General features: G+C 33.0%; 4 protein-coding genes across 9 annotated transcripts in view; 3 read left to right on the top strand and 1 right to left on the bottom strand.

The window, feature by feature from the left end:
* The first annotated feature begins 1,410 nt into the window (after positions 1-1,410).
* LOC122589033 (ABC transporter B family member 28) lies at positions 1,411-8,631 on the top strand. The gene is made up of 16 exons (XM_043761270.1): positions 1,411-1,801; positions 3,781-3,968; positions 4,400-4,423; positions 4,633-4,734; positions 5,042-5,132; positions 5,544-5,644; positions 5,781-5,831; positions 5,919-6,047; positions 6,382-6,444; positions 6,521-6,797; positions 7,262-7,410; positions 7,507-7,596; positions 7,668-7,802; positions 7,890-7,946; positions 8,015-8,071; positions 8,154-8,631. Exons 1-16 carry the CDS (start codon positions 1,435-1,437, stop codon positions 8,388-8,390), a joined length of 2,118 nt encoding a protein of 705 aa, XP_043617205.1. The 5' UTR covers positions 1,411-1,434; the 3' UTR covers positions 8,391-8,631.
* An 872-nt stretch (positions 8,632-9,503) lies between these two features.
* On the bottom strand, positions 9,504-10,836 carry LOC122588888. The gene is made up of 2 exons (XM_043761108.1): positions 10,299-10,836; positions 9,504-9,953 (listed from the first exon to the last, which is right to left on the bottom strand). The coding sequence occupies exons 1-2, from the start codon at positions 10,752-10,754 to the stop codon at positions 9,681-9,683; spliced, it is 729 nt and encodes a 242-aa protein (XP_043617043.1). The 5' UTR covers positions 10,755-10,836; the 3' UTR covers positions 9,504-9,680.
* Positions 10,837-13,097: 2,261 nt separating this feature from the next.
* LOC122588042 (transcription factor TCP19-like) lies at positions 13,098-13,986 on the top strand. The gene has a single exon (XM_043760187.1). It carries the CDS (start codon positions 13,098-13,100, stop codon positions 13,974-13,976), a length of 879 nt encoding a protein of 292 aa, XP_043616122.1. The 3' UTR covers positions 13,977-13,986.
* Positions 13,987-23,617: 9,631 nt separating this feature from the next.
* The window catches only part of LOC122586582 (MADS-box protein AGL42-like), a 40,600-nt gene continuing 37,253 nt past the window's right edge, over positions 23,618-26,964 (top strand). For 3 of the 6 annotated variants that reach the window (XM_043758564.1, XM_043758566.1, XM_043758565.1), the window contains exons 1-2: positions 23,625-23,938; positions 24,032-24,218. In XM_043758564.1, the coding sequence (XP_043614499.1) occupies positions 24,037-24,218 (182 nt within the window). In that variant the 5' untranslated portion in view covers positions 23,625-23,938; positions 24,032-24,036. Of the gene's footprint in view, positions 23,939-24,031; positions 24,219-26,964 lie in introns of all 6 variants that reach the window. The other 3 variants (XM_043758568.1, XM_043758567.1, XM_043758563.1) reach the window with 2 other exon arrangements.

The raw sequence follows: 26,964 nt of genomic DNA, 5'->3' as shown, positions 1-26,964 counted from the left end.
GTTCCAACCAAAAACATTCATCCTAATAGATACCAAAAAAAAGAAGAAAAAGAAAAACATTTATACTAGATGGCCCACCAGTAATTCACCATGAAAGTCGGGGCTAATGTTTCAAATACTTGTACCCGCCAGTATTACAGGTATCAGAAAGCGTTTTAGTATTTTAAGTTCGGTATTTTTTTGATATTTTCGTTATTCAATATCGGTCGGTATTTTCGGTATTCTCGATATTTTCTGGTATTACCGTTCTAGTATTTCCGGTATTTTTATTTTTTTAAATTATTTTTATGATACTTTAATATTATTTTTTGTTATTGTGAACTTTAAAACTTATATTTTGTTATGAAATACCTATTTGGTATTATTTTTGAGTGGATTATAATTATATTTTGACTATTTTTGTTAAATCGTAACAAGTTTTCTAAGATTTTTACAAAAAAATAAATAAAACAAATTAAAATAATCGTACCGGCCGGTGTTTCCGGTAATAATAAAAAAAATTTACATACCAATATGACTAAAATGACGGTATTTAAATCATTGGTTGTGGCCACTGGGTATAAAAACTTCTTTGTCGACAACATGTGGGATGTAATGTGTTAAAATTCACGGATACAAAACCTGTTTTTATAATGAGAAAATAACATGAGTACCTAATTTTTAGAAAAAATAGACCAATTTAACCAACTTTTTTTTAATTTTCACAAAATACCTAACAAAATCGCAATAAAAAGTAAAAATCGCAACAAGATTTTGAAAATCGCTATGAGATTTTGAAAATCGCAATGAGATTTTGCAAAATCGCACAGATATTTTGCAAAATCGCAATGAGATTTTGAAAATCTCATAGAGATTTTGTAAAATCGCATAGAGATTTGAAAATCGCATAGAGATCTTGAAAATCTCTATGAGATTTTGACTTGTTTCTGATTTTGACCTTTTTTTTAATTTTGACTTTTTATTAAGATTTTGAATTTTGAATAGTGTATTTTCAATCTAAAAAAAAGTCGAAATCTCAAAAAAAAAGTCACAAAACGTAACGCGGAAGTCAAAATTTCAAAAAAAATCAAAATCTCATAAAGATTTTGAAAATCTCTATGCGATTTTCAAAATCTTTATGCGATTTTATAAAATCTCTATGAGATTTTGCCAAATCTCATAACGATTTTCTAAATCTCATAGCGATTTTCAAAATCTCATTGCGATTTTCATTTGTTATTGCGATTTTGTTGGGTATTTTATGAAAGTCTGAAAAAAGTTAATTAAATTGATATACTTTTATAAAAATTTGGGTCCTCATGTTATTTTCTCTTTTATAATACGATCAACTTATAATAAAATGTTAAAAATATATTTTTAAAAACATTACCGATATTATCGGGGAAAGAAAATCGTTAACCCGTATTCCGTACTTTCCATTTCCACACACAAACAATGGCAAGTCTCCCACTTTCCCTCCCACTCACCACCACTCACCACCGTCACCACCTCCCCATCCACCGCCGTCCACCGCCGTCCCTCCGTCACCACCACCACCAACAACTTCACCTAACTCAAACACACACTAAAAACACCTTTATCCCCACAGCTTACATAACCGGTCCAGCATCAGATGCGATAATCGCCTCTGATGATCCCAATATCGAACCGGATTCCGCTTCCGAACCGGTCCAACGGTTTAATGCCGTAAATTTAGGACTGTTATTGAAACTCATTTCTCAACATAAATTAAGAGTTTTTGCTTGTATTTTTAGCCTTATTTGTTGCACTACTTGTACTCTCTCTATGCCTATTTTATCCGGTAATTTCATTCATTCATTTTTAATTGTTTTTTACTGCAGTTATTGTGTTAGAAATTAAGTTTATTTGTGAATTGTGATTATCTTTTTCGTGTTTTAATTTAAAAAACGATCGATATCGGTAATAGGAAGACATAGTATAAAAGTATCTCTTGGAACACACTGCCGCACCTGCCTACGGAATTTGGTACCCTTAGATAATGGAATTTGCTTGGCTCGATCGGTGTTTCCGATACCTCATATCGTACTTGTCATTTGGATAAATCGGTTGAGAACTTGAGATCATTATGTAATGTAGTTGGCCCATGTAGGTTTTTAGAGTTGTATATACATACAACAGCAAAATGAACATAATTCATCATACTTTAATGCACTGATACCCTTTATTTATTAAATAGAGTTATAAAATTAGAATTAGAAATGAATTTTTATTGAATATAAAATCAAGTAAAGTTTAATTAGTCGTAAATTGTGACCATCTTTTTTGTGTCTTAGAGAAAATGTGTTTTGTAATGGATTAGCTAGCGGTCCTATAGTTACATTATATTTGTTGTTTTGGGCGTTTAGACTAGGAGTAGCCCATAGTAAAAACACATGCAAATGGATACACCTCGAATACCACATTACTTGTACTAAAGGGACTTTGTTGCATTTTGCCGGGAGTCTGATAGTTATAAGATACCATACATGCGTTCTCTTTCCGTCACTCACAACTTACTTTTTTGTACTACTTACTTGCGGATGTCTACATGCATTTCAAGGTTTGCCTGCAGCTACCGTCTTTCTTTAGTGGAATATCTCAAATGTTTGTGTTACTTCAAACGGTGTGAAGTAACCCAAAGTAGTACCTACGAGTAATTTTTATTGTTAAGACTATTCCAAATGAGTGTTGACATAGAAGCTACGTTACATTTAATTATACTTTTACCTAAACCTCATTGGTTTATGAGAAGCCATAGAACATGTTGTCAATGTTTGGTTTCGCCCCTCCCTTTTCTTATTTCATTGGAACCCTGATAAATTCCGCATGACTTTTTTGATAGTAGACACCGACAAGATGAATTTGAGGTCCATTACACTTGTGTAGCAAATAAAAATGAAACAATAAGTTGCAATTTACCTCCAAAAGAAAGAAACTTCCTCTCAATCACTTGGCTTGTTTATTTACTTTCTCCGCTGAAACTATTTAATCTTTGTAAATGTAAGATGAACATCAAATAAGGTTATCGGCGACCCGGACTGCCAACCAGCCCAAGTCCATCATGTCAGATGTAAATTAAGCTCACCTAGCGGCTAGCAGCCCACCAGTTAATCCTCCTTCACTAAGGATTTTTCTGATAAATCTAGTTTCTCCTTGATGCAACCCAGGATACTTTTTAAATGCCTTTATCTCAGGAACCAACTAGGCTACAACACCAAGATACCTTACTCGGAACTCCCCTTATTTAAATTGCAATTTTCTAGTATTCCTTGTTTTACCTTTTACTAAGTGAAAGAAATCACTTCATTTTGGAGAGCTTGTAACAAGATCAGATCATCTTTGAAATTCATTTAGGAGATTCATAATAATTGAGGAGGATGCAACATCTCCATCATAGAATAGGATTAAATCATCTGTAAAACATAGATTTGTAATGTTTTGGTTGTAACATAAAGTACTATATTTAAAGTTACATGCTTCTTCAGTACGGGTGATATAGAGTCTTGCCTCATTCCTTTATCGTAGTATCGTCATGGAATATATCCATACATGACACCCTTTAGTCTTTATGTTAAAGAGAGTATGAAACTGTCATTTGATCTACACATGCTTACAGCTAAAAATTGAATGTAGTTCCTGAATTAGAAAGCAAGCTTGTTTGGGTTTGTAATGGAATTAACGAATAGATAACTTATATCATTATTAAATTGTAGTGGAATTGGTTAAGCATATGAAAATATGAAAATTCTAATTGGTATCTATAATAACTTTGTTTTGTAGGAAGGTTTTTTGAGGTACTAATAGGTGCAAGATCGGAACCTTTATGGCAGCTTCTCAGCAAGGTTGCAGTTCTATACACATTGGAGCCAATCTTTACTGTTATTTTTGTAGTAAATATGAACACAATATGGGAGAAGGTTATGTCGAGCTTAAGAGCTCAAATATTTGGCAGTGTATTGATTCACAAGGTAATTTTTTTGGTCCGTATCTTATGGTATTAATTTTACTTGAAGTATAGCCATATAGGTCATCTTCATAATTTATACCTGAACTTGATTGTTTTCGTAGTCAATGAAATGACATAAAACATGTTCAAAGTTATGTATCCTCTAAGTTATCTTTTTTTAGGTCGATATTGTGGACCGAGGCTTGGTGTTTCTGTACAAACATTTGACATTTTACTATATTCGGTTTTCTAGTTTCGAAAATAAATTTTCTGAATAACAGTTCAAAGTTATGTATCCTCTAAGAAACATGAGAAGTGTTTTCTGGCACACAAGCCCCCTGCTTATATAACAGTGTAACTTGAAGCATTTTATCTGTAATTGCATCCGAAAGTGTTATATATCAGAGGTCATATTTCTTGTCAAGGTTTGATGTTTTTATCTTGTTTTTGCAGGTGGAGTTCTTTGACAAATACAAGGTATTTGGACAAACTCATTTCTGCACTGAATACTCTCTCAACATGAGATGCAAGTTGATTATATTGTTTGTCCGTAGAGTTTCTTGATTTTTGACTAACAATATGATTACCACTGAGTTTATGTGTGATTGTCAATGAACTGGCTGTGTTTTAAATGCCCATCTCTATCACAATTACTAGCATGACATATTTTCCTTTGGATCTGATAGGTTGGCGAACTCACTGCCTTATTGACATCTGATTTGGGTTCATTCAAAAACATTGTGAGTGAGAATATTTCAAGGGATCGTGGTTTCAGGGCACTAACCGAGGCAAGCAACTCTTCACTAAGCAAAAGTGAGCTTATGCTTATTTCTATTTCTCTTTCTCAATGAGAAAAGTGAGACTTCTTTTGGAAGCGAAAAATATGTTGTAGTTATCTATTACAACCTACTTTTATATGCTTTAATTGTTCTCTCTATAAAATCAATACAACTATACATTTATTAGAGATAATAATTTATAACACCATATGACCTGGTGGAATTGCAAAGAAAGGTGAAAGAAATCGTATAAATTTGGTGCACCAGTCAAATACATTGTATTGAGAAACTTTTATGGCTTTCATCTTCTTGACAGGTTGTTGGGACAATGTGCTTGCTATTTGTGCTGGCCCCCCAACTTGCACCAATTTTGGGTGCGCTTATGCTTGGAGTGTCTATTTTAGTTGGTAAGATGATATTATTGCTTTTTTCCTAAACATTACGGCTATGTTGGAGTGGGCGTCTAGTTTAATGAAAGTGTTCAATTATAGTCTAACATTGAAGATATACTTCGATTCGACTAAATTAAGAAATTATTTGGAGACCTGAAAATGTTAATGATTTGTAATGATTAGACAAAAGGTACACGTGGACAAAGCAAGGATACTTTTAGAATTTTCATGGGACACCAAAATTGAAATTGTTGCAATTTTCATTAGAATATATTTTGTATTGATAGATTTTTTTTTTTCTGTGTGTGCACGTGTGTTATCTTGTTTCCCTACAACTGACTTGAAATTGCATAGTTCCACTGAATAAATCATCACACTACTTTGTTTATATGTTGAGATCTTATGTCTGCTGTTTGTGTTGTCCAGCGGTATACAAGAGATCAACTGTGAAAGTTTTCAAAGCCTATGGGTTGACCCAAGCTTTAATAGCTGATTGCATAACTGAAACTTTTTCTGCGATCCGTACAGTGAGTTATCTGTTGTTTTGAAAACCCTTTCCTTGTACTTTCTATAAATTTGTGGATGGTTCAAGTATTTCCAAAACTAGTTTATCAGTAATAGCCTATATGTTGTAGCATTGATAATATTTGTTGCTGCATGTAGGTAAGATCATTTGGTGGAGAAAAACGCCAAATGTTAACGTTTGGTAACCAGGTTAGATACTTTATCTCCGTAGATTTCTAGATCATGTACGCCTAATATTTCTTCAACATCAGATATCTAGATTGTTATTGTGAGCAGGTTCTCGAGTATCAGAAAAGTGGCATCAAACTTGGAGTTTTTAAGTCTATTAATGAATCAATAACTAGAGTGGCAGTGTATGTATCTTTACTGGCCCTTTATATTCTTGGAGGAAACAAAGTTAAGGCGGTAAGTTGAGTTTTGTCTGTAACGCTTTTGTCCAAAAATATCTTATTTAATAATGTGTTGTTAGTGTGTCAGATATGATAATGATGATCATATTATTTTGATAATACTTTACTATTTCAATCAAAATAATTCTGGAGATTTTATTCATCAAGGGTGCAGTTCTAACACGTTTTGTACAATTTTATCTCAGCTTACCAGTTTGAACTGTAAGATAAAACATAATCCAAATTGACCAATTCATAATTAAATGGTTTGAATTTACCACTTCTCACTTCAGCATTGTTATTGAGCAAGGAAAATCAAATGTTCTCTCTTAATAAATTCACCCTTTCAGGGTGAGCTATCAGTGGGAACTGTTGCTTCTTTTATCGGATACACGTTCACTTTGACCTTTGCTGTGAGTACCCTTCTTTGAATCCTTTCATTTGCTCAATATCATCTTTTGTTGCCAACTGATAGTGCATCCTTATCAGGTTCAAGGACTGGTTAACACTATTGGGGATTTGAGGGGGGCTTTTGCTGCTACGGAGAGAATTAACTCTATCTTATCTGACTCTGAAATCGATCAAGCACTAGCTTATGGATTGGAAAAAGACATCAAGCAAATAGGAACATATAATGACCTAGAAATGTTTTTCATAAACGACCCCAATGATAAAAGGAGATCTCAAAACATGAGGTATATGTCATCTTTAACAACAGCCAGCAGTGTTCGCAATCTTGCAATCTCAGGGGATATATGTCTTGAAGGTATCTATTTTCAGTAGTCTCATTTCACAACTAGTAATTTTAGAGGTTCTACTGCATGTAAGAGGTTGTAGTTCAACCCAAATGGGCCGACTCTGATTAAGTTTTAGATTTCATCGGAGTGATAAATATTTTTAAAAATAGCTTTAGAAGGAAACACCTCAAAAGGGTTGAAACTTGAAAGTCGCCTGAATTTTACTTTTAATGCATAAAGCCTCCTAAAATGTAAATAGTTTGTTTCAACTATCAGATTGTTATTGAAATAGAAAATAACTTCTGTATATTTGGCACACTATGTATTAAAATGTTCGAATAAAAAGAGTTTCAGGTCAACCTGGCTCTGTTTTTACGTGTGCCAAAAATGACCTGTTTTGACCTGTGCCCAAACGGCCTGACTGGTCCATTATGCCTCCATAATTTTATTCCTGTAGTTTATTGCTAGTAGTCACTTCTCTGTTGCTCTTCAGATGTGCACTTTGCATATCCCTTGAGGCCTGATGTAGAGGTCCTTAGTGGTCTTGATTTGACACTAAAATGTGGAACCGTCACGGCTCTAGTGGGCTCAAGTGGAGCTGGTAAGAGTACCATTGTACAGCTTTTGGCACGATTTTATGAGGTACATATTCTGATATTCATCAATTATGTTTTCAATGATGCCTTTATATCAACATCTGTAGATTTGTCACCAACTTTTAGTTTAAATTTTTTGCAGCCAACTCAAGGTAGAATAACAGTGGCAGGCGAGGATTTGAGAACATTTGATAAGAGTGAATGGGCCCGTGTAGTCTCCATAGTCAATCAGGTATGCTATTTGATTTCTTAACATCTACATGCTTAATTATCTAACAAAAAATATATTTTACATTTTGACAGGAGCCTGTTCTTTTCTCTGTTTCTGTGGGAGAAAACATTGCATATGGGCTTCCGGATGAAAACGTGTCACGGGATGATGTTATAGCAGCAGCGAAAGCTGCCAATGCTCATGATTTTATTATATCACTCCCAGAGGTTGCTCATCTTAATATACACCTAGTCATTCTGTGCCATCATCTTCTTGACCGTTTCTTATCGTTGCATATTCTTCTTTTATAAAAGGGGTACGATACACTTGTTGGTGAAAGAGGAGGTTTACTTAGCGGAGGTCAAAGACAGGTAAATCGTTAATTATAAATATCTGCTGAGATAATACATCTGTACTGAATATTTGCACCAACTTGCAGAGAGTTGCTATTGCGAGGGCTCTACTAAAAAATGCTCCTATTTTGATACTTGATGAGGTATCTTATTAATACTATCATCTATGCACTATGTTGCTGTACAGTAAGAGTCATCTCACTTTCATGCTGGTCTTGATTTCAGGCTACCAGTGCTTTAGATACAGTGAGCGAGCGGTTAGTCCAGGATGCTCTTAACCATCTGATGAAGGGAAGAACGACATTGGTGATTGCACACAGATTAAGCACGGTTCAAAATGCAGATCAGATTGCTCTGTGTTCTGAGGGCAAAATCAAAGAACTGGGCACTCACTTAGAGTTATTGGCTAAGAAGGGCCTCTATGACTCTCTTGTTGGCACACAAAGGCTTGCATTTGAGTGAGAAACAACAGCTGGACTAACATACTGTAAATGTGAGTTCTGATAATTTGGTGTTATATTATAAGGTCAATTTTGGTTCTGTTTGATCTCGAACAGATCAAATTTAAGATTAGCAAAAGGTGAATGGGTTGAATGTTGCCCATGGTATACTTTGATCCATGCAACCTTCTAAATCGTTTATATTCAAATTTGGATTGTCACTGTAATAATATTATTTATTCATAAATTACACATTAACTATATAGAGTGCTTTCTAACCAACAGAATAAACAAAAAAGTGTTGATGGTTCAAAACTTCAACTTATCCTGGCCTGGTCGGCTGGTCCACTTCAACTCATACTAAGGAATGACCCATTCCAAGCCAACCCCATTATCAGATTAGATGTACTCTGATGTAATTAGCGCAGCTCGTGTTATAGGATAGACCGTAGTTGGTTTAGTAGATCTCTCTCTTCCATGTACTCCTAGCCTAATATTACCCAACCTGCCCAACGTGATCTTGTTGCATATGTAACATTGTAACTTCACTCTTGAAGGCAAGGAACCCAATATATGCATTACATCTGATATATTGCTGCTCGTTTTGCCACGCTGGAATATTTCAAAGTTCGGGGAGATGTTTGATAGAGAACACACAAAAGTTCAATAGAGCAGGTCCAGCAGGATACATTACGAAATAGAAAGGGTTACTGTAATTACTCATTTATGTGATATTGTACATTTGTACATCAATACCATTTTGAAAATTGTAGCTGTGCCACCATAAAGCATTATAATTTGTGACTGGTGAAATTTGTGTGTTATGATTATATTTTTGAAATCTCAAATGGATTGAACAAAGATTAACTAGGTATGTAACAGGTCAAACGATCAGCTGGATTGCAAGTTGCCGGAGACGTATTTTCTAATGTCAACTCCTAAATCAATTTCCGATATATAGTTTCAGGCTGTAACAATATTGTTTTTTCAATCATATTTGATGCATTCTAACTACTTAGTTCTAATCCAGGCAGAATCTGAGCCTACCTTTACCGACCAACCCGTCATAGTAAGCACACAGTATTATTTACCTAAATTACCTTAGTATATCACTTGCTCCATGGAAGAGGTGAGATTAGCCCAACTCTCATATTAATCGTATATGACAAAGTACAGAACTTTAATTTTGTGTATGAACAAGCAAGAAAATTGTATATATCGGTTAAAAAACCTGTTGAAAATCTACAATTTTACAAGTATAATCCTTACAGCTTCTTGACTTCTTCTATCGGTTCTAGCTGCCAACTGACTGTTAGTCCTTAGAAAAGATTATTGTTGCGTTTAAGATGGCAAGACATTCGCTTGGAAGATCGAGGAAAGAATTCATTAGAAAATCATCAATCTGCTCAACAGTTGCCACTCCAACTAGCTTGCACCTGCCCTGTTCATCCAGCCTCTGTCCAGTTCCACTCCTCTGGTTTCCTTTCGATTCTTCTGATGTCAATAGTGTCTCCACCATCAATGGTGGAGCTTTGTAGATGCTCCCCACTGAAAACCAGAATTTGGCTTTGAACTTAAGATCAACCTACATTAATAAAAGCACGATATAAGCTCCACCAACGAAAGAACAAATTAAAACCTTATAGGTGGAACTTTCTGAACATTTACTATTAAATGGGTCAATTTGTGTTGTGTTGTGTTTTACTACCGTATGGTCGGATAAGATGATTTAGGATTTTAGCTAAAAGCTGAAATGCGTCAAATGGACAAAACAGGTTGAAAGTCACCTAAACTGGTAATTTTTTTGTTGGCATTAAACCTGCAGAGCCATTTCAATTTGGACCCGTTGCCCAACCCACTCAGTTTGATTCTTTGTTCATGAAAAGCAAGAATGGTACACTAAATAGTTAGGGAGTGGATCAAACTCCACCTTTCCAGACTCCAGGTTGATGATCCCTCTGAAAATCTCAGGAACAATTTCAATTTTCAAGAACGGTGGCAAAGGCAAGCCCAAAAACTTGGTTGTTGCAGTAGACAGAGACGGTATATAAAGCGTTTTTACATCAAAGTCAACCGATGTTTCGCCATTAAAGTCAACTCCCACCATCTTTTTTCCTATCCCACTACCCTCTCCCCCTTTAGCGTTGTATTCAAAATCAGGATATCTTGATATACCAAGTTTGCAGTCTCCTAATGTCTTGAACTTAACACTATACAAATCTGATTTTCGGTTTTGTTCTTGTAATGTAGTTGAAATAGAAATGGATGGTTCTTGATTGGAAAATGAAGATAAAGATAATGCTAGTGTTCTAGTTTGCAGCCTTGGTTTGTTTATAGGAATTTTGAATAAAAATTGAGTATGTGATGAGTGAATTTGGCACCCCATTTAGAGGCTAGTTTTAAAAGTTGTGAATTTTTTAAAGGTATTTAAGAGATTAGTTATAACTATTTTGGTAAGTTCATGTGTGGTTATGCTTTGGTTTACATCACTTGCGCCTGCCTTTTATCATTTTCAGCCTCTCAAAAGAACCTTATCACAAACTTCTTCAATATGGTTTTGGAAATTTGCACTTACCACCCCTACATATTCAAAACTAATATTGGTTTTGTGATCATAACAAAACACTTGCTTTTTTGTATTAGATGTATACGAAATGGGCCAACAAAATGTTAGTATGTGAATTTACCCAAGCTATATCTTGTTTTGATAGGTACTAAATGACTCGTTTTTATTTGTTCTAACTGTCATCCAACATTATCTATCTTGTCATCTTTGAACCTGTTATGAGAAAACGTTTGGTTTTGTTTTATACCATGATGTATGATGGTTGTTTTCATTTCTTATGTTTCGATTAGTATTCACAAAGACATTTTGTAGTTCTTGGCTCACCAAATCGAATTGGTACATTACATTCAAGTGGACTTGTACGGTAGAGATAGCCAAAGAGATGAACGTTTTTGTTGGATTTATATAAATATGAAGCAGTTTGTAATCCGATTCAAATCTAAGGCAGGTTAAATGCAAGTTTGATGAAAGCTTCTAAATGAGATTATCCAATTGTCCCATAGATGTTTGGAAAGTTTGATTTCAACCAAAATACTTGTGACTTTAAAATATAAAAACTTTTCATAAGATTATACGCTTAAATGCTATACTTAAATCTTAAATTATAGTTATGTGACTGATAAAAGACTAATTAGCAACCAGTCTTGCTTTATCACTATGCAACATGTGATCGAACAACAACGATAAAAATTTACGGTTGTTAAAACATTGTTTATGGTAAAAACAATGTTTCTCGCAGGTCGCGATGGTCAACTATTCTTGGAACCAACTTATAGATGACCCAAAATAAAGCTAACAAAAGTGGAGTCATGTAAATGAAATGAACATGTCACTATAACCAAATGCAAACATTTACTCCTACAAACCTTACAAAAAGAAAGAAAGGAAAAAAAATCCATCATTTGTTATATCGATCATACACAACATTAAATTCATATCCGCTCGACTTGATTAACTTATCAGATTTTATTTATAAATCAGATGACTCTCTAGCTTGGTAACTTTTAGATGGATGACGTTGGTGTGGCCTTTCTTTGAAGGGATAAGTACCTAAGAATGTAATGAACTATGCATAAATATCTATTTTGTATAATGAACTACTTAGATATTTATTGTATGTAATGAACTTTCAAATCCAGGTTATTGAATGTATTCGACCAATCAAAGACTTACAAGTGGCAGCTTATATGGTTGCCACATATACCCGGGTACATCCAATTACCGAGATTTGAAAGTTCATTACATACGATGAACATCCATGTAGTTCATTACATAACATAAACATTCGTGCATAGTTTATTACATTCTCAAGTACCTATCCCTTCTTTGAATGTTTACATGACGTTAGATACTTAGATGTAAAAGGATTTTCGACAGTCAGTATAACAGGATCGCTAGATTAGAAATAGAAATTCTTTCACAGGACTAAAAGTTTCCCCAAAAGTATCCAGAGAATGATCTAAAAAATAAATAAAAATCTCTATATTAAATAAAACAAGATTGTGATTACATCATCGTTTTACCAAAATATCTTACATGGCAACTTCAAAATCATTTTTAAAAATTATATCTTTCTCAACTAAATAAATTTATGACATCATCATAACAACAAATTACATTACTTAATTTACTATATTTTTTAAATCCTTATCATATTATTTAATAAGTATTTTTATACATATTTTAACTTATATATATATATTTTTATCAACGTGACAAAATTGATTAAATTAATTCATATTTCATCGTTTCATGTATATATTATGATTTTGCTATTTTTTTCCTTATCTTCATTGTTATGTCTATATACACGATTGAACTCTAAATATATCTCTTCGATCTACCCGGGTATTACCCGGGTTTGATCAGCTAGTTATAAATTAGACAAGAATAATCTCAAAATAGCCGCACAACACATATGTTAGTCCCAACACGTGTTACTTCACCTTAACAAACAACAATCCATGATCAAATCTGAACCGTCCAGTATTTCAATCGGTACATATCTTTAGAGGGCCATCTTATTATAAGGAAGTGGGTCTCCTATCCTTTTATCTAGGGTTTGTTCTGTTCCAGCCCTCCCTTTTCCCCCAAAATTTTTTCCCCATTTTCAAATCCTAAAATTCCCAGATTATTCTTACAAAATTTATTTCAATTTTTCACATGGCATCATCTGATAAAAACGATGACGTCAGCAACACCGTCAAACTATTCTCAACTTCTGACTTGTTACTCGGTGACTCATCAGGGTACGCCATAACTCCGGTACTGGTGCCGTTCAAACAAGAGTCACCGGAGAACGATTTTCGGACACCCATTACGCCTTTAGTTAAGAAAGTATCGTCGGCGAGTACAAAAGACCGCCATACTAAGGTGGAAGGACGTGGCCGGAGAATTAGATTGTCGGCGACTTGTGCGGCGAGGATATTTCAGTTGACTTGTGAATTGGGTCTTAAAACTGATGGTGAAACTGTTAATTGGTTGTTGCAACATGTCGAACCTGCGATTATTCAAGCCACCGGGACGGGTACTGTCCCGGCCATTGCCGTTAATGTTAACGGAGCCTTAAAAGTTTCGTCAATATCTAACGGCAATGATTTAGCTCGAAATAGTAATGATAATAATAACAAAAGAAAGAAAAGAAATGATGATTTTTATGATGTTAATGATTGTTCAAATTTTGCACCTGTGGCCCCTATAGTGCCTATTTGGACTATGGGTGGTGGTGGTGGCCCACCTAACGGAACCATTTTCATGGTTCCGAAAGGTGAGTCCGACATTGGTATGGCTCACACTCAGCCTCAGTTGTGGGCCATACCAGCCGGTGCAACACCCGTATTTAATGTTTTCCCTAGTGTTGAGGAAACCGAAATGAGGTCGTGTGGGAATGGGCTTGGGAAAGTTGTGACGACAAGTATGGCGCCTAGCTCGAGTTCAGTCACAATGGGTCATGTTGATAGAGATTTTTCTTTGGAGGTTTATGATAAAAGGGAGCTTCAATTTATGGATGGTTCTTTGACTACTGATGAAAATGAATCTTGAAGGTCTTGATTGGAATCATAATTGTTAAGTTTATTGGTTTTAGTAATGATATATGGAATGTAAATGGATTAGGGGGAAATGGTTGCTTTTGGTGCACGCTTTTGGTAGACTTTTTAGAAAGGATTTTGTTGCACAAAGCATTAGTTTTTGTTAATGTAGCTTTTAGAAAGCCAAGCTAGACTGAATATGCTAATCTTGTGATTTTGTTAATGACAATATTGTTATAAAGTGTATTAGTATACTGTGGCGTATGTCTGTCTGTTTAACTTGTGTGATATTTAAATGTTGTGTGTATGTAAGCTAGAATTTGTTTAAGTAATGTGTGAATTGATCTTGATGCAAGTTTTATAAGCAAAGTTTGAAATGCCAAGCCAACATTTGACATTTAAAAAAAGCCAAAGAAAAAAAAATAGAAAAAAATGAAAATTTTAATAAGTTACACACACCATCGATGTTAAAATGTTATCATAATGTTTTATGCCTGGACTTCTAAACCCAAAATCTTTGCTAGAATTTTTACTCTCGAAAACAAAATAACAAAAGTGTCTAGTTTGAGATAAGATGATCACGTGAGTGTTGGAGAAGGTCACGTGCGGGTTAGGACATGTGATAACTAATAAAGCCTAGAAAAGTGTGGGAGCCATTTTTGGCAAGTTGAGATGACCGTGGGAGTAAGGTGGGTCCATATTGGTAGGGGTGTTCAAAACCGGATATTCGAAAATTTGGATATCCGAATTTCGGATATCCGAAAATTCGTATATTAGATTTGCTCATCCGGTATCCGAATCCGAAATTTCGGATATCCGAAATTACTTTTAGTTTTAACAAATAAATTTTTAAAGAAAACATCCATCATTCTTCTTCTAATTAAACAAAAACACCTAAGTAGCAATCTTCAATTCTCTACGCTGCACACATTTTTGACTGTTTTTAATGCGACTACAAGAAAAAGAAAAAGAAGAACAATAATATTATTAATAATATAGCTAATTGACAGCTTTTGATTACAAACATAAATCAAAGAATATTAAATAAAGGTAGTTAGACATTTGTGATATTTAAAAGATGATTAAATATATTATTACTAACTCAATACTAAATATAACATGAATTAAAGATCTTACTTGGAATGAAATGGAGGGCGTGCGAATTGCCAAGGAAAGCAGTGGAGTGAAGTGTCAGAATCTTTGATGGAATAAAATGAGGATCAGGGTTTTGTTTAGACCAAGTACTCGTGAGTCGTCAACAGTTAGATTGTTAGGATAAAGGCCTAACATATGAAAAAGTAACTTAGCCCAAGACCAAAATCATTATTTATGTATATGTAATTTTCGGATTATCTGAATATCCGAAATTTTCAAAAACTTCATCCGATATCCGAATTCGAAAATTCGGATATCCGATTTTCGGATATCCGAAAATCCGGATATCCGAATTTTCGGATAACTTCGGATCGGGTTTTCGGATATTTTGGATAGCGTATTCGGATTTTTTGAACACCCCTACATATTGGCTCGGCTGCTTGTACGGCATATGTGGGGTCACCAGGAGTTCTTAAGTTTCTGATTTGGACACGTTTGCAGTATTAGCTGTAAACAGTGGGGGTATGGTGGAGCCAAACACAGTGGTCTCTCTGGTTTCGTATATATTTTCCTAAAATTTAGACGTATAACTAGTAACTTTACCCGCCGCGCGTTGCGGCGGCGCACACGAAACTACCGATTCTTCTTTACAGCCGTCCAATACAACGTAAAAACATCGATCTTTGTAGAATTTTATTGTTGTTGACATGCAATGTCAATAATTAATTACATGAGGAAAAACACACACAACTTGCATAAATGTCATCAAATGCAAGCGAAAAGAGAAAACGTATAAGCTGCAATGCGAAAACGTATAAGCTGCAATGCATGTGTACAAATCACCATGATCGACTTCTCTTTTGCATAATGCATACAATAATGATGCAAATATTACTCAGAAACTGATGGTGGTAATTTTAAGTAAAAAAAAGTGTAGCGTGCCCTATTCAAGATATTGCACATTATTGTCAAGTTCTTCAAAATCACAAACAAAGCACTCCCCTATCAAGTAGTTAACTTTTGCTACTACGGAATTAATGTTATTGGTGAATAGCTGACCCAAATATACATAAAAAAAGTCACATATCAATGCGCATTATCTACAATTAAAAATTAGCATCTTGTCTTTTACAGTAGCTATGTGTTGATTGTTGAGGATCAACATTGAGAAATAAGTGGTAAAAAGATAAAAAGATAGTCAACTGAAAGGGCAAAGTTAGTATTCATATATTCTATAACTTACAATTTAAGAAATAATAAACTCGTGCGTTGCTGCGGAACATACTATTTACATGACAAATGTATGGATGTAAACAAATAGTTTTAGTGTAATATAAACACATTTATGTCGAATACTCGAAACCAAATCTAAAAGGTATATACAACAAAACATGTAACAGTAGTAAAAATGTCGCATAAAAATAATAACATTAATAAATATATAAAAACATGTAACAAAAAAACTATATAAATGCAAATAAAGATATGACATTTTGACGATGGTGATATAGCATAATGTCTTTTTTTAAATGTTAAATGAAGTTAAGACGTAACTATGATAAAAATTATAAATAATGAAAACTATTTGATAGAAACATTAGAACCCAAAAGTTTAATTTCAAAATAATGAAAACGAAAACGTAGAGGAAAAACAAAAGTTAAAAGATATGCAGTTTAACGGATAAAAAATTTGAAAAAAGTCAAAAGTAAAGTATATAAAGTATAGGGGGTAAAAGTGACAAAAATCAAAAGTTAAAAGGGTTGTACATCATACATATAGTCTTGTACATAACCAAAAGTAAAACATATAAAATATAGGGGTAAAAGTGATAAAAACCAAAAAGTATATATTGTTGTACATAGCTAAAAATAAAAGATATAAAATATAGGGGGTAAAAGTGACAATACCAAAAGTGAAAAAGGATTGTATATCATGCATAAAGTCTTGTACATAGCATATTGTATTTTAACCCGACGTTGCCTGAGAGACATAATAATACATAAAACGTAATAAAAGGTACTACACAAACGATATAAACGAATGTAAGAAAGTATTTAAAATTGATGGTCATTTAGTTGTAACGGAAACACTACACGAACAGTAAAAAACGTTTTATACCGAATTTGAAGAATATAATAAAACCAAATGTTTAAAGGTAAAACCATAAATTGTGTAAATATGGTTTAATAGAAACATGGGAACCCAAAACTTTGGTGTAAAAATTTGAAAATTAAAACTTTTATGGTGGCAAAAGATACTATATAGAAACTTTAATGGGGAATATTGAATAGAAGCAAAGTCAAAGGTTATGTAATGAAAAGATTAAAATTTAAGGGGTAAAAGTGAATATTATTAAAAGTAAAGAAGTATTGTATTTTAGGCATTAAAACTTGTAAATTTCAAGTTGGTTTTTAGAAGATATATAATTTCACTTTTTATTTTTCGATTCAAATAACTTACATATGGAGTTTGTTATAGATGGAGATCCCTCGAGTTGTCTCAGTCTAAGTTGAGAAGATTTTCGGTTCTTTTATGACAACTATATCTGTGAGTCATTGATGTTATTAGCAAGCAAACGCGAGCTTTGTTGTAATTATGCCTATGTACATTATATAACATTTGCATATAATATATTATTTGAAATTAAATAGCTGCCAGTAACTAATCTATACTATATTATAAAGCAAATTCACTTTTCAACTTTCAACATTTAATTCAACAATATACACATATTAATGCATAATGTATCATACATCAATGCATACAACTTTCTCTCTCCTGCACAAATCATTTTATTCCTTCAATTCTTTCAAAATCTTTTATCTCAAAAATCGTACATCGATAAATTATAAAAATTATATGAGTGTTCTTAAAATTTCATGCTCTTTCATTAGAAATGTCATTCGATATACTTTCGACGAATTTTTAAATCCGAGTGTGGAGCCCGTACGACTAAGGCATTTGACTATGACACTCTATGACATATAACCTCGTATGACCTATCACACTTTATGACCTATCACCCTAATCATTTTACCGCCGCAACGCGAGGGTACTTGCTCTCGTTTATTTAAAGCATAAGATAAGATGATATAAATTTCAAATGCAACTCAATTTTTTTTAATAAAAGAACTTTTAAAAGTAGATATCAAAACTAATCAGGATTAAATACAACTTTTAAGGTATATTTCTTTCAATAACCTACTCATACCATCATCCAACTCGATCTAACTTAGAGAAATAGAGTATCCCTCTTGGTAGCATACCCTACCCTGCCTTTTTGTCAGGCTTGGTTACGAATTCCCAATTACATAAGACTCACATCATATATGGGGACATGGGGTTAAGCCCACGGCCTATTGTTTTTGGTTAAAACTTTAAGCTAACAAGAATGGTACCCGCGCATTGCGACGGTGATGGAGGTGATCGATGACGGAATGGTAATGTAATGAAGGTGGCGGTTAGGGGTGTAAATGAGTCAATCCTGCTCGCGAATTATTCGAATTTGATTTGGAAAAAGCTCGTTTCGAGCCGAGCCTAAACGAGCTCGAGTAGAATTCGAGCTTAACTATTGACTCGTTTACTAATCGAGCTTGAGCTCGAACTTCGAATACATAACTCGAATAAGCTCACGAGCCTAAACGAGCTTTCATATATAATATAATAATATATATGCATATCAGACTAACGAGCTTTTTTCACGAACTTTTGATAATCGAGCTTAGTTAACTTACCAAGCTCGAGCCCAAGCTCGAACTTGTAGAGTTTTTGTGACAAACGAGTCGAGCTCGAGCATAAACAATAAGGTTCGATCGAGCTCGAGCCCGAGCTTATAAAATGAATTCGAGCTCGAACTTGGCAGTATTCGAGCTCGGCTCGGCTCGTTTACATCCCTAGTGGCCGTGATGGGGTGATCTACCTGCCGCCCTTGGATTTAATTTTTTTTTATAAAGTATATCGAATTATCACTCTAATGAAAGAGCATGAAATCTTAAGAACACCCATATAATTTTTATAATTTATCGATGTACGGTTTTTGAGATAAAAGAGTTAAGAGTTTGAATGAATTAGAAAGATAAATGATTTATGGAGGAGAGAAAAAAAATGATTAGTTGAGATTTGAGGAGAGAGAAATGATATTATAGTTATTTTAGGTAAATATAGAATAGATGGGAGAGACATTTTGGGGAAATACTTAAAATTAATATTAAAAATTTAAGTTAAATGTTGAAAATTTAAAAGAAATCTGCTTTATAATATAATATATATGAAAAATGATAAATCTTCTTAACAGAATGACTTAAAAATCCTCCTAATACTATAAGAAAGTGACATGTGATATCCATTAATTCTCTTTCCTAATTTTGCCACCTGATTTTTCCACATGTCATTATCTAATAGTTAGGAGGTTTTTTAGGCTATTTTGTTAGGAGGATTAATCATTTCTCAATATATATATATATATATAGATAAAATAAACTTAATTTTGCATTTGTGAAATATCATATGTTTAAGTCCAAAGTAAAAACATATTTTCCTATAAAATTAAATAAATATTGGGCACATACTTTTATGTTCTATATCGACACACTTGTTTTGCAAAGTAAAATCATCTTATCCTAAAAAAAAATATCTAGGGTATATACACATGTTAATTTTCCATCGGCAGAATTATTTCAATTTTGAATCCTTTTTTATTCCACTTCTTTGAAGTTTGAGGTAATGGACTCATACTTTCAAGTTTTTTTTTTGGTTTTGATTCCCTCATCTTAATTAAATTTGTCATTTTTAAAGTTATATTTGAGTTTTATATAATCATGTTCGCTATCAAAAAATCACATCTCTTTGATACTTACAAGTAATTTCTTATTTTAAATTTATGTTTTTTTAAATATTTACGTATATTTTTTTAGCTGAAGGCCCCAATTACATACTCTATTAAGAGGATTGGAGTGATGAACAGTAAAACAGGCTGACAGGTAGCTGCACAGCTGCCTGCTAGCTTACTTATTTTTTTAAAAAGATTCTTTACCACATTGCATTTCGTTTGGGTGTTTAAATACGGGTTGCATATTGGTTTTTCTTCACACTTTTTTCCTTTTGGGTTTTCAACTAATGTATTGCAACTTTTTCGTCGCGATATTACGAACCATTATGTACCACTATTTAGTCTGTCGCACACTTTTTTTTTTTGTTTATTTGGTATTTTTAACTAATATATTACGATTAAAAACTTTCATTTAAAAAATTTTTTCTTTCATTTTTGATTTTTGGGTTATTGCACATATAAAATATATGTAGTTAATATAAACTTTTGTAATCATTTGTAGTTTTGACTTTGAGCAAATATGTACTTCATATGTTAATTTTTAACTAACATTTATAACGATAAATCATCAATAACAAAGTCTAACCACAAAATTGAAATTCCGTAATGCGTTGAAGTAACCTAATGCCCTCGAATAAATCTATATAATTGAAACAAATTTATCAATAACATAATCATTTTTAATTAGGCTATTAAGAGTTCAACGCAAAATAATGTAACTTTTTCGACGGAACAGTTAAAGCCCGCGTAAAGTTGGCTGGTTTATACTATCATACATGACTTTTAAAATCCACGAGGTTGTGGCTACACTCTTCATATTAATTGGTCCAACTTGTTTACGAGGTCTATTATTGGGCCACATTTGACTAAATTATTGAGAGATTGGAAATGGCCTAATTATGAAAAAAAAAAAAAATAGAAAAAAGGAAAACAGATAACAAAAAGAAAAATCATATAAGCTCTATGTATGAAGTATACTATCGCAATGAAAGCGCATGGCCCAAACCCACTAGTATTTTCTCATTTATTTATAAACAGGATAGCATGAGTTACCCATACGGGAGTAATAATGGACGTGATATTTACTGGACGTGATATATACTGACACACTATGGAGTGTGATGATCTGTAGACTTGGAAAGCACTCCGCAAATATAAAGATGACACGTCATAATCTCTGATATGACATGGTACGATGATATGATTGATCAAGTTATGTTACATCTCAGCCACAAATATATTAGAGTATTATAATATAATTATCTCATGCTACAAGCATTTTGACTTGTTCAAACCACTCTGTATAGCTGTAAACTAGTTTTTACAATAAAATATAGTATAGTTTGCAAATAACAACTATTTAAGATATCCGGCCATGATTAAAATCATATTAATTCTCCACAAGTCAGATCATGAACCTTCTTCTTCGTTTGTAGTAGTAGTAGTAGTATTTTCTTCTTCTTCTTTTTTGAGATATTTTAATTTTGAATTAAGATGAATACACTCTATCAAATGAAAGAATCTGGCATCCGTATATATATAGTTGAATAACAATAATATAATTTCTTCAGCTATGATTATTGGTTTCTTGGTGTTCCTAACTTGGCGACGAGGTTAAGTACACGATTTTTTATTTTTATTTTGGATTTTTCTTAGAGTGAAGAAAGGGATATGTTCACATGTTAATTGTCATTTAATTTGAACTAGAAGGTCCTGCGCGTTGTAGTAACAATGATTTGTAATGCTATAACGGGAATTCAAGTTGTTTAGTTAATTTACTTTCATGAGATGCGGTGATAAGACATTTAACCGTGATTATCATTCAAAATATAAATCGGTGATTAGATGTAAAAAATAATAAGGTGAAAAAATTAACCATTTTAAATATATATTTGTTAGGGTTATTTAGGGGTAGTTTGGGGATATTGAAAAAAGTGTTGAATTTCCTAAAATAGATATGTCAGTTTGTTTTATAAGGGACAAACATAATACCCGCACGTTGCGGCAGAATTTTGTTTTAGGTGTGCCAATTTATTATAAGGGTAGATATAGTAATTTAGTGTTGTAGTGTGTGGAGGGACATTTTGAGACCATAAATATGTTGAAAGGGGTTTTTTTAGGAAAAAAAATATAATTCATTTCTTAAGACATACCATAATTAAAAATCCAAAATGCTTAATAAGACATAGAAAAGATTATAGATAGTAGATATATGTTTTATTTTGTGCTTTAACCTTTTTATTTGTTTTGTGTACTCTTTACTTTATATTATATATAAGTTCAGTGGCGGATCTAAGAACAAAAATCACGTATGTCAAATTTAGTTTGGGCAAAAAAATTTTCCCCGTATTCAATAACGGGTTGGGTTGGGTTTGACGAAATATTACATCTATTAAATAGAATTTTTTTCCCACAAAACGAGTTCTTTCTCAAAGTATTCATTAACAATTAAGCGAAATTCTCATAAGATTCCATAGTTCTACCTTGCCATAATATTACCTCAACTTCTATTACAATCACTATCTTAACTACGAATAAATGAAATGAGTTTTTATTATTGTAGAGTTCTTACTATAGGAATTGATTCTTGGTAAATCCTGTTTAATTCCTCCTTCCTCCTGATTTTAAGCTTCTTCCCACGACAACTCATAAATCTTGTTAATCTAGTTGTTTATAACTATTACAAAATAGCACAATTCGAAAAAATCTTTTAATAAGTTTAGTGTTTTTTTAAAGTTTAAAGATTTTTAAATGAAAGAAGAGTGAATATATAAGACTCTAAAAGTTTGATAAATAGGATAACAGAATTGAAATCTGTATGTTGACATGACACTGTCGATTTGCAATTGACTATGACAATCTGCAACTGACACTTCTTGTCTTCTTTTCCATTTTCGGCATAAAAGAAAATGTCTTCTTTATTTTTAACGGTTAACTTTGCCATGAAAGATATAATCGAGTCACATGACATTTGTAACACTGCTATATGCCTATTTGTCTTCTTATCATTTGAAATCCTTCCCGCCTTTGACTTTCATAAGGATAAGGATGAAATGATATGTCAGAAGTTGACTCGCTCAATGGTTGAAGGATCATCTCCTTTGCATGGGGTATTGTGTGCCTTTTGGGGGACATAAGAATAAAGTTTCTTTATGAGGGCTTGGCTTGGGTATACCCAGGTTCAAGTCGTGCCTTCGGACGAATTAGTAGGAGTTTTTCCCCATTGGGCATTTGAAATAGACATTTCTAATTCGAGAGAGCTCTCTAGTTGGGACCCGATTAAGACAACGTATGCTAGATCTGCCGTTGTCGAATCACGACACGATGTTAGTAACAAAATTCACCTTTCAAAAAAAAAAAAGAAAGAAAAATGGACTCGCTGAATGGTGATGATCAACATTAACGACCGAGTGTTCTCAGTGAATCCAAGCCCTATCAAAACCTTATCTCATTTTGTATGATTATTATAACTAAAGGAGTATCCAAAAAAAAAAAATGTTTCCAAAAAAACTAACAAAGTATCGTAAGTGATTCACTAATAATCGATACCTATAAATAATGTTAAAAAGTGAAAGAAAATGAAATATGTATATACCAAATTTGAAATAGAATGAGCATAGTACTATGTTGTAATATTTTAAGTAATATTTCCTGGGTGTATACCAAAATAAGATAAAACTAGGGCTGTATTATTTATATTAAAAACTTGATTTTATTGCAATTGGTTTGACTTTTTTATGCGTCTTTCCTTGTTTGTGTGCCATAGAGACAAAGGGAATACAAGATAGGTGATGATCGAATAAGGAAAGCCAACTGGATTTGTGGTCTAAATCTAAAGAGACCACCCGTACAGAGATCCTTCAAAACAAAAAATCAAAAAAAAAGAATCCTTAATTCATTCCCTCTTTTTCTACCCTATAAATTGCGTTTAGATCATCTAAAGACTTGCAAGAACATGCTCTTTCAACTGCTTCTCTAGGGTTTCTCTTTGTTCTTTGCCCAAATCTCGAACTTAATTAAGTTTTTTGTGTTGGTTTCTTGCTCAAACTTGGTAATTAAAGTTCCACTATATATATATATTTCTTTGCCCGCCCGGCCAAATCTTGAACTTAAATCAAGTTTTTGTGTGGGTGGGTGTGTGCAGGAATTATGGTGAGAGGAAAGGTGGAGCTGAAAAGAATAGAAAACACAACAAGCAGGCAGGTGACTTTTACTAAGAGAAGAAATGGGCTTTTGAAGAAGTCTTGTGAGCTTTCTGTTCTTTGTGATGCTGAAGTTGCTGTGATTGTTTTCTCTCAAAAGGGAAAACTTTATGAGTTTTCATCCTCCAAGTATGTCCTTTTAATTTCTATCTCTCTCTTTTTTATTTTTCATGATTACATATTTATATGCATGTATATATGAATAAAATTATTTTAGTCTACAGAATTATTAACTAACATGGGGATTTTAGTTTAAGATAAGATACATATGATGAATAGGTACGATGATTATTTTAAAAATACTCCGAAATATAATAATAAGTACAAGTGGGAGAAAAGTGAAAATATATACCACATGGTAGCTGTTAGGTAGCTAGGTCGTCTATATATCAACTAGTATAGTACGAGTACTATCAAAGTTGCAACTTGCAAGCTCCGATGGTGTTTAATTTCTGGTAAAAATTTTCAAACAGTAATTAAATTTAGTTGAGAGATTTTTCTGTTGATCTGATTAGATCACTATCTTTAATAGTACCTTCAGTCTGCTTTGATGGGGGCAACTCCCATAATATTCTATTACTCTAACTGTTTTTTTTTAGTTGAATTGGATATTGTTCTTGAATGTGGTACATAATTGGACCGATATATCGATTGTAACGAGTTGACAATAAAACACAAGATTATTAATTATATAAATCAACAAAAATAACTCGGACAAGATTAATAACATCATTTAACTTTGAATTTTTTTTAGATATCATATCCCGCTAGGATTGAGTACTGTTGTTGTTGTACAAACTTTTTCAGTATATATAAAAACCGATTTCATACTCAACAACAACTGGAAAAACCAACATATTTGACCTTAGGATGGTTATACTAAATACCTGTTTATAGTTAATGTGGACATACCGACCAGATAACAGTTTAATTGCTTACTTCAAACCGTTTTTTGAAACATTAGCTAGGTCGGTCACTACTCTATTATAAATCTGCAATGCAAAGATATCATTTTAGCGTGCCTTATAAATTAATTTTATGGAGTGTAAATTCATTTAAGCCTTTTTAGAATTTATGTGAACTCTGTAATTTTATGTGCCTTATTGGTTCCATTATTGCTCAATGCTACTGAAATATATGGGTTTTCGAAGAAATATTATGTATTTCATAGTATAATGCTCCCGAACCAATGATACCTTAAGTTTATCCTAAGCTAGAAATCTTCTGTTCCAAAATGCAAAATTCAACGTACCAAGCCATGATGAAAGATGGACATCAGAGCTCTAGGTACTTGTAGCCTTGTAGGCCTCTATATATAGCTCTATAATTCAATATGTTTCCTTAGTGACTATTACGTGTACAACCAAAGATATACATCTAAAATGACATCTTTTGTAGTTCTATTCTACATCATATTTTTGATGCAGTTTCATACGCATTCAAATGACTCAATAACAAAAGATTAATTAAAAATCAAATATAGATTTTCTTGACAAAAATGTCAAATTTCATATAACTCAATAATCAACTAATCATAAACATTTTCACCCTAATATTTATACTTATTCTAGCACCATTAAAATAGGAAACAAATTAATTTGTAATTATTCTAACAATTAAAAATATAGCTTATAAAATAAAGCATTACTTATAAATATAAAATATAGTGTAATAAAAATGCATTGCAGGTCGGGTCCCAGGCCGAGACCAATGGTACTGCATTATTCTCCTCGTCTTCGGAAAAAACTCGTCCTCGAGTTTTGCCGTTGTAACAAAACCACCTGGATCAAATAGAAAATTGAATCGTCTCTTCTTCGTTGAAAATAAAATTTTGGTATTGACTACTACTTGCAGTAACCATGTGACTAGCCAAATAATTTTAACGACACAATAAGTTTTTCATGAAAGAACCATCTTCATAATTATGCATACTTGTCTTCCAAGAGTATAACATCTCTATTTAATATGATATATAAATTCAAGATTGCATCTGAATATTGTAAATGAGAGCCACGAAATTTTCTTTCAAAACTCAAAGTCAAATCCCACAATTCAAGGTATGAGGTAATACTTCCCCTGATTAACAACACCACATTACGAACTCGATCATTCTTCAAAGATAAAATTTTATCCCCATTGTGATTGTCTTCCATCTCTAACTAGCTTGTTGTCGAGAATTTTTTCTTTTTTAACAAATGGACTACCGATTGTCCAAAAATACCATTCTTCATCTTTAAACTCATCAAACACGGGTAGCGATTGATAGAGGGTGTTACAATTCTCAAGATACCCCTCCTTCCTGAAGTTTTCATCCCGGCTGAAAGCCTTTGAGTCGGTTTTTTCAAACTTGTAACTATCGCCGTCTTCAGGATGCTCCTCTTTCCCAATGATCCCATCCCAGATGACATCTTTTGGGTCAGTTTCCTGGATCTTGCGATCTTGTGAATCGAATACGATTTCATCGCTGTCTTTTTCGGCGAGTAAAAAAGTGGTTCTCATCACGCATAGCCATTTGAATTAACCTGAGCTCTGATTACTAAGTGGTGCAGTTTCATACGCATTCAAATGACTCAAGAACAAAAGATTAATCAAAGACCAAAACCATATAGGTTTTCATGACAAAAATGTCAAATTTCATATAACTCAATAATCAACTGATCATAAATATTTTCACCCTAATATTTATACTTATTCTAGCACCATTAAATTAAAATAGGAAATAAATCAATTTGTAATTATTCTAACAATTAAAAATATAACTTATAAAACTAAAAAATTACTTATAAATATAAAAGATAGTGTAATAAAAATGCATTATGGGTCGGGTCCTAGGCCGAGACCAATGCGCCGAGACCAATGCTACTACATCATATTC

The sequence above is a fragment of the Erigeron canadensis genome, chromosome 2 (genome assembly GCF_010389155.1).
Source record: "Erigeron canadensis isolate Cc75 chromosome 2, C_canadensis_v1, whole genome shotgun sequence".
Lineage (NCBI taxonomy): Eukaryota > Viridiplantae > Streptophyta > Magnoliopsida > Asterales > Asteraceae > Erigeron > Erigeron canadensis.
Note: the sequence above shows the minus strand (reverse complement) of the source record. Positions and strands in the feature narration are given on the sequence as shown.